Consider the following 12,632-nt stretch of genomic DNA (forward strand, 5'->3'; position numbering starts at 1 on the left):
GCTCAACTCAAAGGGCGCCGATAGGTCGGTCTTAGGGACAGGTCAGAAAAATCTCTGTGTGAGAGGGTTTTTGTGTTTCGCATAATCGGTAGATTAATGCAATTTGTATTTGTATCAACATTGAAGGTGGGTAGTTCTATGTATAAGTATTGCTGTTTTCTACCATTTCTTGTGACGTCTACCAAAATGGAAATCGAATGCAAAACCAGGTTTCCATGACTACCATCCAGTATCAATGCTATAATTAGAATGATAGTAAACATAGTAAATAGACCAACTCTTAATTATCTACTATTCATTTTTTCATACAAGATATGCATTCAAAGTGGGTGTTCTTTTCATCCGGAATTTCCCGATCTCATTACGGAACTTCGTACTTTCTACAATTCAAACAAATTCAGAAAAACCCATTTATGGCCATTGCAGATCACCTGATGGCCACTGCAGTATCACTCACTGTCCACTGCAGTTACAACTTACAAGGCCATTTACCATCTATGCGTGTAATCCACTTTTATCTAGGGCGCCCTCAATTTAAGACTTACTGTTTTTACATAAGTTGTACTTATCAATTTATCCCAAGATTTATCAGAATTTGTTTTATGAGTTAACTCACAGTGCATAATAAGTGCGTAGTATATAGCAAGAGTAAAATCTATGAATGTAGGTTTATGTTTAGTACAGGTTGTAGATAGGTTCAGCTTACGTAATATCACTAAAACCTTAAATTGAGGGCGCCCTAAATAAAAGTGGTCGTAATAAACGGCTGTGGTTACAGGTTATCGCTCACTGTCTACTGCAGTACCACTCTGTGCAGTGCTGACTTTATACATCAATCCATGACATTACCAGAACATTGTTAACATGCGAGCTTGGAGTCTCAAAACATATCATAAATGTGATCCAGTGTCAATTGCGCAATTTGATTTGGGCCAGTGCAAAATTAATAAGGGCCTCTAGATTTAAAAACAGAGGACCCGTGGCCCTGGGCTTATTTTGAGTACTGAATAAAGGTCCTATGTCATGTATACAGGTATATGAGCATTTGTGCATTGTGGATACAGGCGCAATATAACGCATTATGTACTACACATGAACACATAGTACATAGAAAGATTTATGGTATTGAAAATCAACATGGACATGACTTTGATCAAGTGAAGTAACTACAAACAGGTAACTTATATTTCAGCTGATCTAATCACACAAGAGTCAAGGGCAGGCAGGCAGGGTGGAAATGGTAAGCTATGGTGTGTGTCACACTACATAAATAGTCTCATTTTAAACCAAACCACTAAATACATCGGAAGTGCAATCAAACAAATTCACCTTTTCCTTCCCTTTTTAGAAACGACAGGTTCATAAAAGCGACATCCCACTGTACTGTGCAACACAATAGCTGGTGAATACAAAACTTTTGTCCTTGATTTTTACAAATCGCTAAAGTCAAGTGTCACCCTTTAAGTACAAAATTCATTTGTTTTCTTATTTTTGTTGAAAGAAAAGTACTTTTGTGAAAATGTTACTGACAGTTGAACAGAGTCAATGGAGCACAGTTTTTAGTTTATGGATAAAATGGGTTATCAATGAGAAAATCTTGTTTTAAGGGTTAACCTTGGGCTGGTTTGTTAGGTTTGGCATTCATAAATTGAACTTGTTTGACAAAATACTACCATGTTCAGTTATTCACTACAATATCATGTACATGTAGAACACACAATATGAGAATTTATCAGATTTAGTTGCAAGATATCGATCTTTTCATCATGTTCATACTGATTTCACGTTGATAGTGGACTATATATCCTTTGCAAAATTAATTGGGTTTTAATGATGCAGCCTAATTGACCCATTTGTAACAAAAATGCATATTATTTGAAATTAGATGCTTTTCATCTAATAAAATAGTCATGCAGCATAATATGGAGACTGTATCCCTTCAAATACGTTTGAGTTCTTTGCTACCCTCTCCACCCGAGCTGATTTTTTTAGCTTCACAGTCTATAAAATTTGGCCCAATATTAGTTCCTTTTGACCCTCAAAAATGTTGAAATTTCAAGCCCCTATTTTGCCTGAAAATCGGTTCTTATAGTTCCTAAAGTTCAGTGCTCTTACTATGGACCACAATGACCTCATCCCAATGGCATAGTTCAATAACCTCAATTAAACAATCATTGTGAAAAATTTGACCTCAAGTTGCAGAGTATGAGTTTTTGTACCCAAATTTTAAAAGGTCGTTCAATGAATGTACAGATGTATTGGGCCCAGGGTATTGGGTTAAAGAATTGTGCCCCGATAGATGAGCATGTTTTGAATCCTAGTGTCTATGCCTCCCACCTCTACCAAAATGACGGTAAGCATGTAGCACAGGGACAGATTTAAGCAGTGGCCCGGTGGCCCGGGGCCAGGGGATTTTGCTTCGGGCCAGTAAACTTTCAACAATGCTGGCCCGGCGGGCCACTAGATTTTTGAGCTTGATATAACACTTATGAGACAAGATATCAGTGATGCAGGGATGTAAGTAACCCTGAAGAAAAAATACGGAAAATACGGAAAAAAGCGCGTAAATTCGGGCTAAAAAGCCCAAAATGGGCTGAAAATAAAAGAAATTGCGTAAATCTGGACTACAAAAATTACAGAATTCTGTAAAAATACAGAAAACTTACATCCCTGGTGATGGTCATATTTACACAGTTTTCTGCTCTGCCTGTCACTTGAAATTTTATATCTTTATTCAATGATTTTTTTGTATATTTATATTCTTATTCTTGCGTTGCTAGCAAGTTGGAAATATACGGCCGCTTTTTACGATGATACTAGGCCTATGTACTACTTCCAAGCTCTTCCATGCGCTACATAAATATCTGATGATGATCGCGATACCGCAAATATATACCACCTAGTACGAAACTTTTGGAACTAAAAAAGCCAGGACTACTGACTGAACTTGTGTTAGTGACTACACTCTCTACATTGAGTACATTCAGTACAAAACAAATTAAAATGTTCAGGTTTACTTGACTTTAAGGGCTTGTGGGACCTGAGGGCACATCAGACATATCGAATTGCATTTTGAAAACGAAGAATATCAAATAAGTTTGATTTTTTGATATTTGCGATATGATACATATTGTATGATGACAAAATAATTAAAAATTGATATAGATTTTCCCCAAAAGCACCGACAAAAAAGTTGGGTTTTTTTTTTTTTTGCAGTGGAACATATTGAAAAAGCTGGGCCAGTAAATGTATTGCAGGGCCACTAGATTTGCCATTTCACTGGCCCGGAGGGCCAGTAGAAAAGTGAAACCTAAGTCTGTCCCTGATGTAGCATCCTTGCAAGTAAGTTTGAAATCTAAACCAGGCTGGTGATATACTTGTATTTAAAGCATCAACTTTCACACTACATGGCTTTAATTGCATGCAAGACATTTTTGGAAAGTTTTACCTGAAGGAAAACTTGTTGGGCTATTATCAAACTTCCCACTAAAAACTAAATTTGGTTTGGCAAAATGTTCAAGTACAATGCACTGGAATGGGGCAAAAATTTCATAGCAACAAAAATGGTGTTAAAATATTGAAAATGTAATCTTTTCTAGCTTTATAACCCTAGAGCACATGACATTTAAACTCCAACTATTTTACTTAGTACAATCCATTGGTCTCTCTCCATAACACACTATACTACTTGGGCCATGTCCACACAAAGGAGGCAGACACTCGGAGCAAACTCAGAGGATCAGAACTATGAAGGTTCAGTCAGGAGTTTTGCTTGTGCCGACCACTTAGAGGTTTGATACTTCAAGGGAGACTTAGAGATTTGACCCACCTCAAAACCCCTAAGATATTTAGGGGTTTTAGCTGAACTTCCCAAGTGCATTGAGAGCAAACTTAGTGGTTTGTGCCATGCAGACACATTGCTGGTTTCATTCAGAGGTTCACTGAATAGTGACTGGTCAATTCCTATTTCTACTAAACTCCAAACATAGGGAGTGTCTACTGGCAAACCCGGACACAACTGCGGGTGACTTTGAATGCCATTTCTACATTTGGAGGATCAAGACCGTCTGAACATGGTTTTGGTAATTATAACTTAGGAAAACCTGGGATGGACTTGGGTAATTTTCACCTTGGCCCTTGGGCACATCGTCTGCCGTATATAATTAGCTTTTGTGAATGATCCGTGTTAAATTGGTTCTGTGTGGGAGGAGTACATTAGCGATAAAGTAAGGAATTTCATACGTTACAGCTACATAGAAGTAAAACACATTATTTCCAAAACGAAAGCTGTATCTATCGAATTAATCACTCGCCCAATACTAACGCAAGTTAAATATAACACAGATTTTTAAACCTAAATTAAACATATTTCTAAAAATCAACAAAATTGATAGAAAGTTTGAAAAAAAAAGAGATATATAGGCCTATTATTTGCTAATGGTTTGAGTGTTAAGAGGGCTAATTAGCAGTAAGAATGTTACAAACGGGCAATTTTGGAGTTAAGTATCCAAGATGAATGACAACAAACCTACTGGAACTGGTATTTGGTAACCAATGTCCAACTTGTCCCCACTTCATATCATATGACCAACATTGGTGTATATTTCAAAGTGCAAGAGCAGCAAGAATGTTTACAGCAGGTAATATCAGGAGTAGAGTATCCAGATAAAATGAAAATCAACCTGCTGGAGCTGATGTGGTCGGTAACAAATACCAGCCTTTTCCCCAATTCATATAATATGACCAACATTGGGGATATGTTTCAAAGTTTAATCAAGTTAGTCCGAATTCCAAACCACCATGACAAGGAGACTAGTGTAGAGTTGCATAGGCTAGATGTAGACAATCCTATGAGGTAGCCAGGCCTGGTACTACATGTTGTCGCAGATATTGCATGTGTTCCAATATCTGTGATGCAGTTGAATTTATCTTCCTTATTTGAAAATGTATACCTTATGCATGCATGATGTGCAGTAACAAATATAGATAAGGGAGAATATGGAGTTTTCTTATAACCAAAAGTTATACTTGGTTCATCTTATAATAGTGTAAAATTGTTAATTTTTGTTCAGGCATACATCAATTACCGGTAAGTCCTATTAAACCAACGCTCACATAAAATCACACAGTGTAATGCACAAAGCATGTTTGGTGTAGGTGCTGCCCCACCCCATCCCCGCCCCACCCCACCCCATCCCCACCAGTGTTCCCTCTATGGCCACGAGGAGTACCAAGCAAGTGGATCATTGTCCCACAAGAATTTGAGAAAAAGTTAAGAAATTTGGATTTTAAGGCTCATTGGACCAATTTTGGGACACTGGTTGCCATACCAATCCACAATCCACAAAGTCTTGCCTATCATATAGATCCATCAAAGTATGATTCTGCAATCTAATGTTGCTGCAGCACAACGCTTCTATAGTATGAATTAATGATACCAACCTTTAAGTCGAGATGGACTATATTTTGTTGATGAAGGTAATCCACACCTTCCAGGATCTGTGTTAGCAGTCTGACCACATCATGTTCTGTGAATGCGTCTTCCTGATCCGCCACACAGTATGGATGCAACTCGCCACCTGCAGCACTGAAAAACACAACGCAAAGGAAAAATAAGCAATTTGGAATAAAAAATATATAAACTTCTTTCCATTATTTTGTTTTTAACTATATTTATGTTACAAGTTATGTGACCTGACACATAATTTAAAACATGGAAGGAAATGTGTGATGCAGCACATCAAAAGGAAGGATTTTGCAGATGAAGTCAATTTTGAGTTCAGTAATTTTGCTTTAATTGAAAGCATTTTGTAGGCTTTAAAATGGCACCTCGGCCTCATTTGCTAAAATTGATCAAGGCATTCATATTTTATAAGTGTAAAAGTATCCCAAATTCTTATTATTTCCCTATTTTTGTTGATTTTAATCTATATCTTGATTTCGCTGTTTTCCCATCACATTATATCCTCTATATCACCCCATTCAGCATGTTGCTCTTGATTGCTTGTAAACTGGTTATAAAGTTCAAGATGTTAATAGCCTATAGAAGTGTAGGAGCAATCCAGTCTCGCCCAAAAGTGCGTTGCTTTGAGTAAGGCACCTTCGGGCCCAATTGGGGTAATTTTCAATGAGCTTACTACTACACCTCATAAGAAATTAACACTCTGTGCTAAAAATTGGGCTAGTGTTTCAAGTTTCTCTTAAAAGTTCCCCCTTTGTCCAGAATGAACTGATCTGGCTTTTAAACTTTGGGCCTCCTGAGAAGTTTGCTGTAAGGGCACCACACCTCCCACACAGCAAGTCTGTTACCATTCCAGCATACATGGCAACTCATTTACACCTGGGTGGAGAGAGGCAATTGTGGTAGAGGGTTTTAACTGAGTACACAACACCATATAGCACCGCTGGGGTTCGAACCTACCACCTGACAATCACCAGTCAGCTTCTTTGCTGAATTCAGTAAAAAATGCCCAATTAAAATTTGGACTTTTCTTTTTGCAGAAACTTGTGCTATCAAACACTGACTGCCAATCCTTTGGTGCCCGATGCACTTTTGGTTTGGAAAAAATAGGCCCAACACTGCAGCATTAATGGCATATTTCTATCAGCAGTCTACCCCTCAACAGACATTTAAATGTACTCACTTGGAATTTAGTTGTTCACAATTATGGGATCTCCTAAGACCTAGTTCACATTTTAAATCTATATCTTTCATTAAAGTACTAAAACCCACAGTGTTCTCATCTGTAGATGTCAAAGTTCAGTGACAACGTGACTCCTATGTAATGGGATGTTATTATGATACCTGTTCTGAGGTGTAGGCGTCTGTGATAGTGCTGATTGGAGTTCAGGGAGTTCAAAGTACTACTGGAGCTCTTTTCAATAGCTATGCAATTATGTTCAAGCATGAAAGTGGTACTTCACCTTCCCTGGTTCACCCTGCTTCAACCCAGCAAACACAAAAACGTTTTAAAAACGTTTTAAATAATTTATATTTTGGCTTTTGGTTTAGGTAAAAACGTTTTAATAACATTAAAATGTCGGGTTATATAAAGGTCCTGATAACGTTTTAAAACGTTTTGTATGAAAACACACTACAACAATATTTTTAAATGTTTTCAAAAAATGTTATTGTAAACTATTTTGGCAAACATTTTGCCAAATATTGTGTCAATACTTAAATAACATTATGTTAAAATATTTGAACCCAGCAAACACAGAAATGTTCTTAAAATGTTTTTTTCAAAACCTTTTAATAACATTTAAATGTCGGGTTATATAAAGGTCATGAAAACGTTTTTAAAACGTTATTGAAAATATTGTAGGCAAACATTTTTCGCAAAATATTTTTTCAACCCCAAAATAACATTCTGTTTAGAATGTTTTGTATCAAGTTTACAAGAATGTTTTTGGAATGTTATTGAAACGTTTTTATACCCTTTATATAACCCGACATTTAAACGTTTTCTGCAAAACATTTTTGTTTGTTGAGCAGTAGATTATCAAAAAATGTTTTTTAAGGTTATGAAAACGTTTTATACTCTTAATATATCCTTTATATAACCCGACATTTAAACGTTTTCTGACAACCTTTTATAACCTTTTGCGAATGATGTTGAAAACGTTTTGTGTTTGCTGGGAAGGAGCAGAATCTCCTTTTGGGAGTAAAAATATGGGGAGAAAAGGTCCAAATTAGGAAGGTTGAGGCACAAGAAAGTCATATTTTTAGTGATAAAGCATCCAAGGAGCTTCCCAACGTCTACAAAGTTTTTAGAGGTAAAATTCTCCATTGAAAAAATGGGAAAAACTGAAAATGTGTGTGAAATTGGGCAAAAAGTACCAAAAACAGGCTAAAATTAAATAAAGCTGCAGAAATTTTGACTAAAAAAAACTGAATTCAATTTTAAACTGAACATTTCTCATGCTTGAAAAACAATGTTCAGTGAATCTTGGTCATGGATCTGGGTCTAAACATTTCCATGATAACAGGTAGGGTTAGTGCTACACAGGGTTCTGGGGGCCCATGACACCTTTTTTTGCAGCAGGAACCTTGGAAAATTTGACATTTGTGCAGTTTCAGAGCCCAAAATGCACTGTTTTGTCTACTTTGTGGGGGTTACTTGGCCTTTCCAGACCCCAAGATTTTAGAGTCACTGTTAATCCTGGTAACAATATATTAATTTATAGACAAGAGCCCCAAATAACCTACATGCTCCTTCCAAATAACATGGCCAAAGCCTCAAATGAAAAGAAACAGCTCTCCAGAACAAGCTGACTATAGGAGTGGGATAATGATATACCAAAGACCACCCTATTCATCCATCCATCTCTATATAACAGCAGGTTGTTCACCTTCCTCCAACCTCCATTCTCCTTGCAAATATTCCCTTCAGCTTTTAACCCCATCACTAGACATCAAAGTTCAACAATGAAATGCTTCCATACACCAAAGTTCATGACCTCTGGATATCTAGGGCAGGATCTGTAACCTATTTTTCAGGGCAAATGTGTTAGCAATGTCATAATAGAGATCATCTTGGGACCGATGCAATGTGTCTTGTAGGGCACATAGCTGTGCCTACCTGCTTAATATATTATTTTGTGAATGGCGGCATATTTCAAACACATCATATTTGCAGCTACTGACAGATTAGGAACATTCGGCTATTAAACAGGAAGCAGCTTCTTTAGCAATTCCATTCTTCTTCTAGCTTTCTTTTCATTTTTCAATCATCTCAGTTTTATCCAGGGGAGAAATGTGTAAAATATTTAACCAAATATCCACTTTTCAAAAGGTTTACAAATTGGAAAATGCTGTCAGCTTTTATCATTAATTATTTTCTTTCTCTTGAACAGCCAGTTTGCTCAAAAACTTGTATGGTATTGTATCGTAAACATGTAGTAAGTCGTTGTCATGTTTCATTTCTGTGTGCAGAATTGACAGCGTAACAGAAACGTTTCTCTCTTTTCGATTTTTAATAATTTTTTGATCCCTAATGTTACTTTTCTCCTGGTTGCCAAACATTAACTTTCACTCTTCTTAGTTTCATAATGTTTTTTTCCAAGAAGGCACTGTGCCCCCAGTGCTTCTCCTGGTAATGCCCAGGTAGCCTCTATAGGGCTGTTCCACTTGAAATCCACACACCCCCTATGGAAGACATGACCTTAATCTCCCACACAGGGAGTGTGAATTTGAAATGGAGTCACTCATTCAGATACCTTCATTTTGAAATTCACACTCCCTGTGTGGAAGCACAGATCTGGAAAGAAACCCAGGATCTGTGGTGGAAGATTAAGTTCATGTCTTTCATAGGGGGTGTATGGATTTTAACTGGAATAGCCCATGATACAATTGAATGTGTGCATCAAATATATGGCACACCAACCTGGCATGAACTGAATGCAATTTTCAAACTGAACTGTCTTCAAGTCGTTTTAAGTACAGCCTTTGTTTGTGTGTTGTGTTATCTTTAGGACACAGTGTTTTAGTCACTATGTAACTAATGGCAGTGTAGAAAAGGGCAAGCTAGAGGTTTGTTTTCATCGTAATTAAGAAATGTTTGCATTTCAGTGATTGGAACACCCGGAATTGCCCGAAACAGACACAAGTTTTACAATTGCTGGTTATAGTTATGTTACCTTGCCTAGTCTTTTAAATGTAAAGAATCAAAAATGGTCGGAAATGTACATGCACAGTGGCGCAGTGGTACAGGCTCTGTCTCATAATCCGAGGATTGGGAGTTTGAGCCCCGGCGGTGCGATCGTGTTGTGCTTTTGGGCAAGGCGCTTTACCTTACTTGCCTCTCTCTACCCAGGTGTAAAATGGGGAGCTGTTATGAATATTGTCCATAGTACTGCCCTAAGGTATGAGCATGCCTTGGGCATTGTATGGCAGCTGACATATTCTAACGACAGTGGATTAAATGTAAAGCGCTTTGATACACATGAAAGGCACTGTATAAATGTCAATACCTTATTTAAAATAATAGAATACAAGGACAACATTGCTGGTATTTGAAATGGTGAGATCTACTTTTAGGGGGAGGTCGATCATATTTTTTTCCTTCATTATCAAGCCCCCGCCCTCAATCAATGATATGGAGACCAAATAATCATTGCTCGTTTTTAAACAGCACAGGCTAAAAAATTATCAAAGAGAGTAATATTTACTGCACATTTTTTAACATTTTGATAACTGCCTCTCTTGAGCCACATTTATCAAACATTTTATTTCTAAGATCTAAATCTGTGTAATTACAGTGATTTTATCATCTGTGCACAGGGATTACACATTACTATACTCACATATATATGATTTATGTCCCATAAAAAGTATTGCTATGATGCTACATATCAATTTTCAAATCAAATAAAAAGACAAAGTTTCGTCTTTAGGCCAGTGTAGGAAGACACGAGGCGTGCCACAGAAGCGTTTGGTTTAGGTTCAGTTGCCGGTTAATTGCGCCTTGAACCCATTACTAGGTACATAAGGGCAATGGCAGAGGCTAATTAGGGGCTGGTCTTTTGGTGCCCACAAGAGAATACCGTGCCCATCCGTGCATTTGATTGAATCTCCAATTGGTTTGTCTGTCAGTGCAGGAACCCCTTCACTGAGCCAGCACAGATTGTTTCCTTTCTTCCTTATGAATATCATAAGGTGAAACAAAAAGCTTGTGATAATCCTGTTAAAGTCATTAGTTTGACTAATTCTGTACTAATCACTGTTTCTTGAGCATATTGAGGGTAATGCACTTCTGAAGTCACAAATTGGTCATGCTGTCAAAAAGATGCCAAAGTGCAGCAAACTTCCTGGCTTAAATTTTGTTAAAGATCTTTAAACCTGTCGTTTAATAAGATACCTCCTTAATCCTCCCTGCAAATCGGGACTCCATAAAAAAAATGCATAAGAAGACAGTTTTGAGTTTATCTAAGGTAACTCAACCACTTGTCTATCATGTCTACTTTTTACTTATAAAAAGTTGAATAATACCTCCCATGGGTTGGAATGTTAACTTAACTCTTAACTTTGTAAGTTATACACCCTAAATCACCACAGAGAACTCTAAGTTAGTTACTATTCCTAGTTAAATCCAATTTCCTATGTCATATGACATTTTAAAAAACATTCTAGGAATCTTTTAGGATACATGCATTATTAAAGAGTAAAGGGTAAAGATCAGTATGATATATCGAAATCATTATTGGGACCTGGGATGAATACAAGAAAGATTCCAATGCTTCAAGCCACTGAAAAGATACCTAAATTCTGCCTGCACATTTGTGTTTTCCACTTGATGTTTGTGATGGGTTTCAATTTCAATACAATTTCCAAAACTATAGCTAGCTAATAATGATACACCTGTAAGGCAAACTAAAACAATGTCACACCCTCACACCTGTTTAATGTCAAAAGTTGCTTTTTTTCCTTGCAAATGAATTTGATGCATAATAAACCAATTAGAATCAGATTTATAAGTATTAGCAATATCTCCTTTACAATAACATGACACCTATCTGAAATATTAATAAAATTATCTTGTCTTATTATCTATACCAAAACTGAAAGTTTACCATTTTCTAAATGTCAAATTCTGTGTTTTTTCTGTTTCCTAAAACCTTTAGAAACACTATGTAAACATCCAATATGAAATCTGTCAAAAACAGGGAAAATGGTAAAAATTATTACTAATTGGCTCTAAAGGCACGTAAATAAAGAAAATATCATAAAAGATGGGGTTTGGACTGGTTGGGCCTTTTACTGAATGTACATTCAAAATAACCAAGGTGGAAATAAGCTTAATTTTGCAAAAAGTGTGTATTTCCCATTTTATACTCTAATTCTGTGAGGATTTTTTTTTCTTCCAGTTTTAACGGGAAACTTGCCACTTTAATCCAAGCCAGCTTTGAACTATGATAATTCATGTGATAAGAGGTAACATAATCCTCCTGCTCATCCAAGATGCTTATACCATCTTCACCGAGGCATGCAATTGCATTTCCATTGACATTATTCATTTAATTAATGTTGCAGATGCGCAAGCATTGACAAAGTAACATCTTTAATTAAGATTTTGTTATGGTTGCGGTTTACCATATGCCGCCCTTACATGGATCACTTCCTGTCCTCTTAGGGATTCAGAGGGGCCTCTGGTGGAACTTTTGCGCAAAATATCATTTACATTTTTATCTGCTTGCTTGGAAATGGCGATAGTGGATACTTTTCAATCTCTATCTTGCCTTGAAAAGCGATCTCATCTTTCAGAAATTGTGTTAGTGATTCCCTCAAGTTATCTTTTAAACATAGCAAAGAAAATAAATCAATACGATTATATTTATATTGCTCATTTTATTGTTTCAATACACATCTGCCCAAAGGGGAAGGATACAATCTGCTGATGTTGGGAGCTCGTTTTTTTTTTTTGTATCAAATTGAATGTCCCATATGCCTTTGGACGGACAGTGATACAGTTTTGTGTAATGCTATCACAGACAAAGCAACAGTAGTTAGCACTAGTAGTAAAAGAATACTTAAATGCTCTTCATTACAATTTTAGTGCATTTGGCTATCAGACATTGTATCCGTTCATGTTCCAAATAATTTTTCTTCCTTATGCAACCTATAGGCCTTAAGT

At 36.7% G+C, this 12,632-nt stretch overlaps 1 protein-coding gene across 1 annotated transcript in view; it reads right to left on the minus strand.

The window, feature by feature from the left end:
• LOC140150999 (serine/threonine-protein kinase 17A-like) overlaps window positions 1-12,632 on the minus strand; it is a 96,338-nt gene that overhangs the window by 37,670 nt on the left and 46,036 nt on the right. The window contains exon 4 of the mRNA XM_072173186.1: window positions 5,443-5,587. Within this exon, the coding sequence (XP_072029287.1) occupies window positions 5,443-5,587 (145 nt within the window). The remainder of the gene's footprint in view (window positions 1-5,442; window positions 5,588-12,632) is intronic.

The sequence above is a fragment of the Amphiura filiformis genome, chromosome 4 (genome assembly GCF_039555335.1).
Source record: "Amphiura filiformis chromosome 4, Afil_fr2py, whole genome shotgun sequence".
In the NCBI taxonomy this organism is placed as follows: Eukaryota; Metazoa; Echinodermata; class Ophiuroidea; order Amphilepidida; family Amphiuridae; genus Amphiura; species Amphiura filiformis.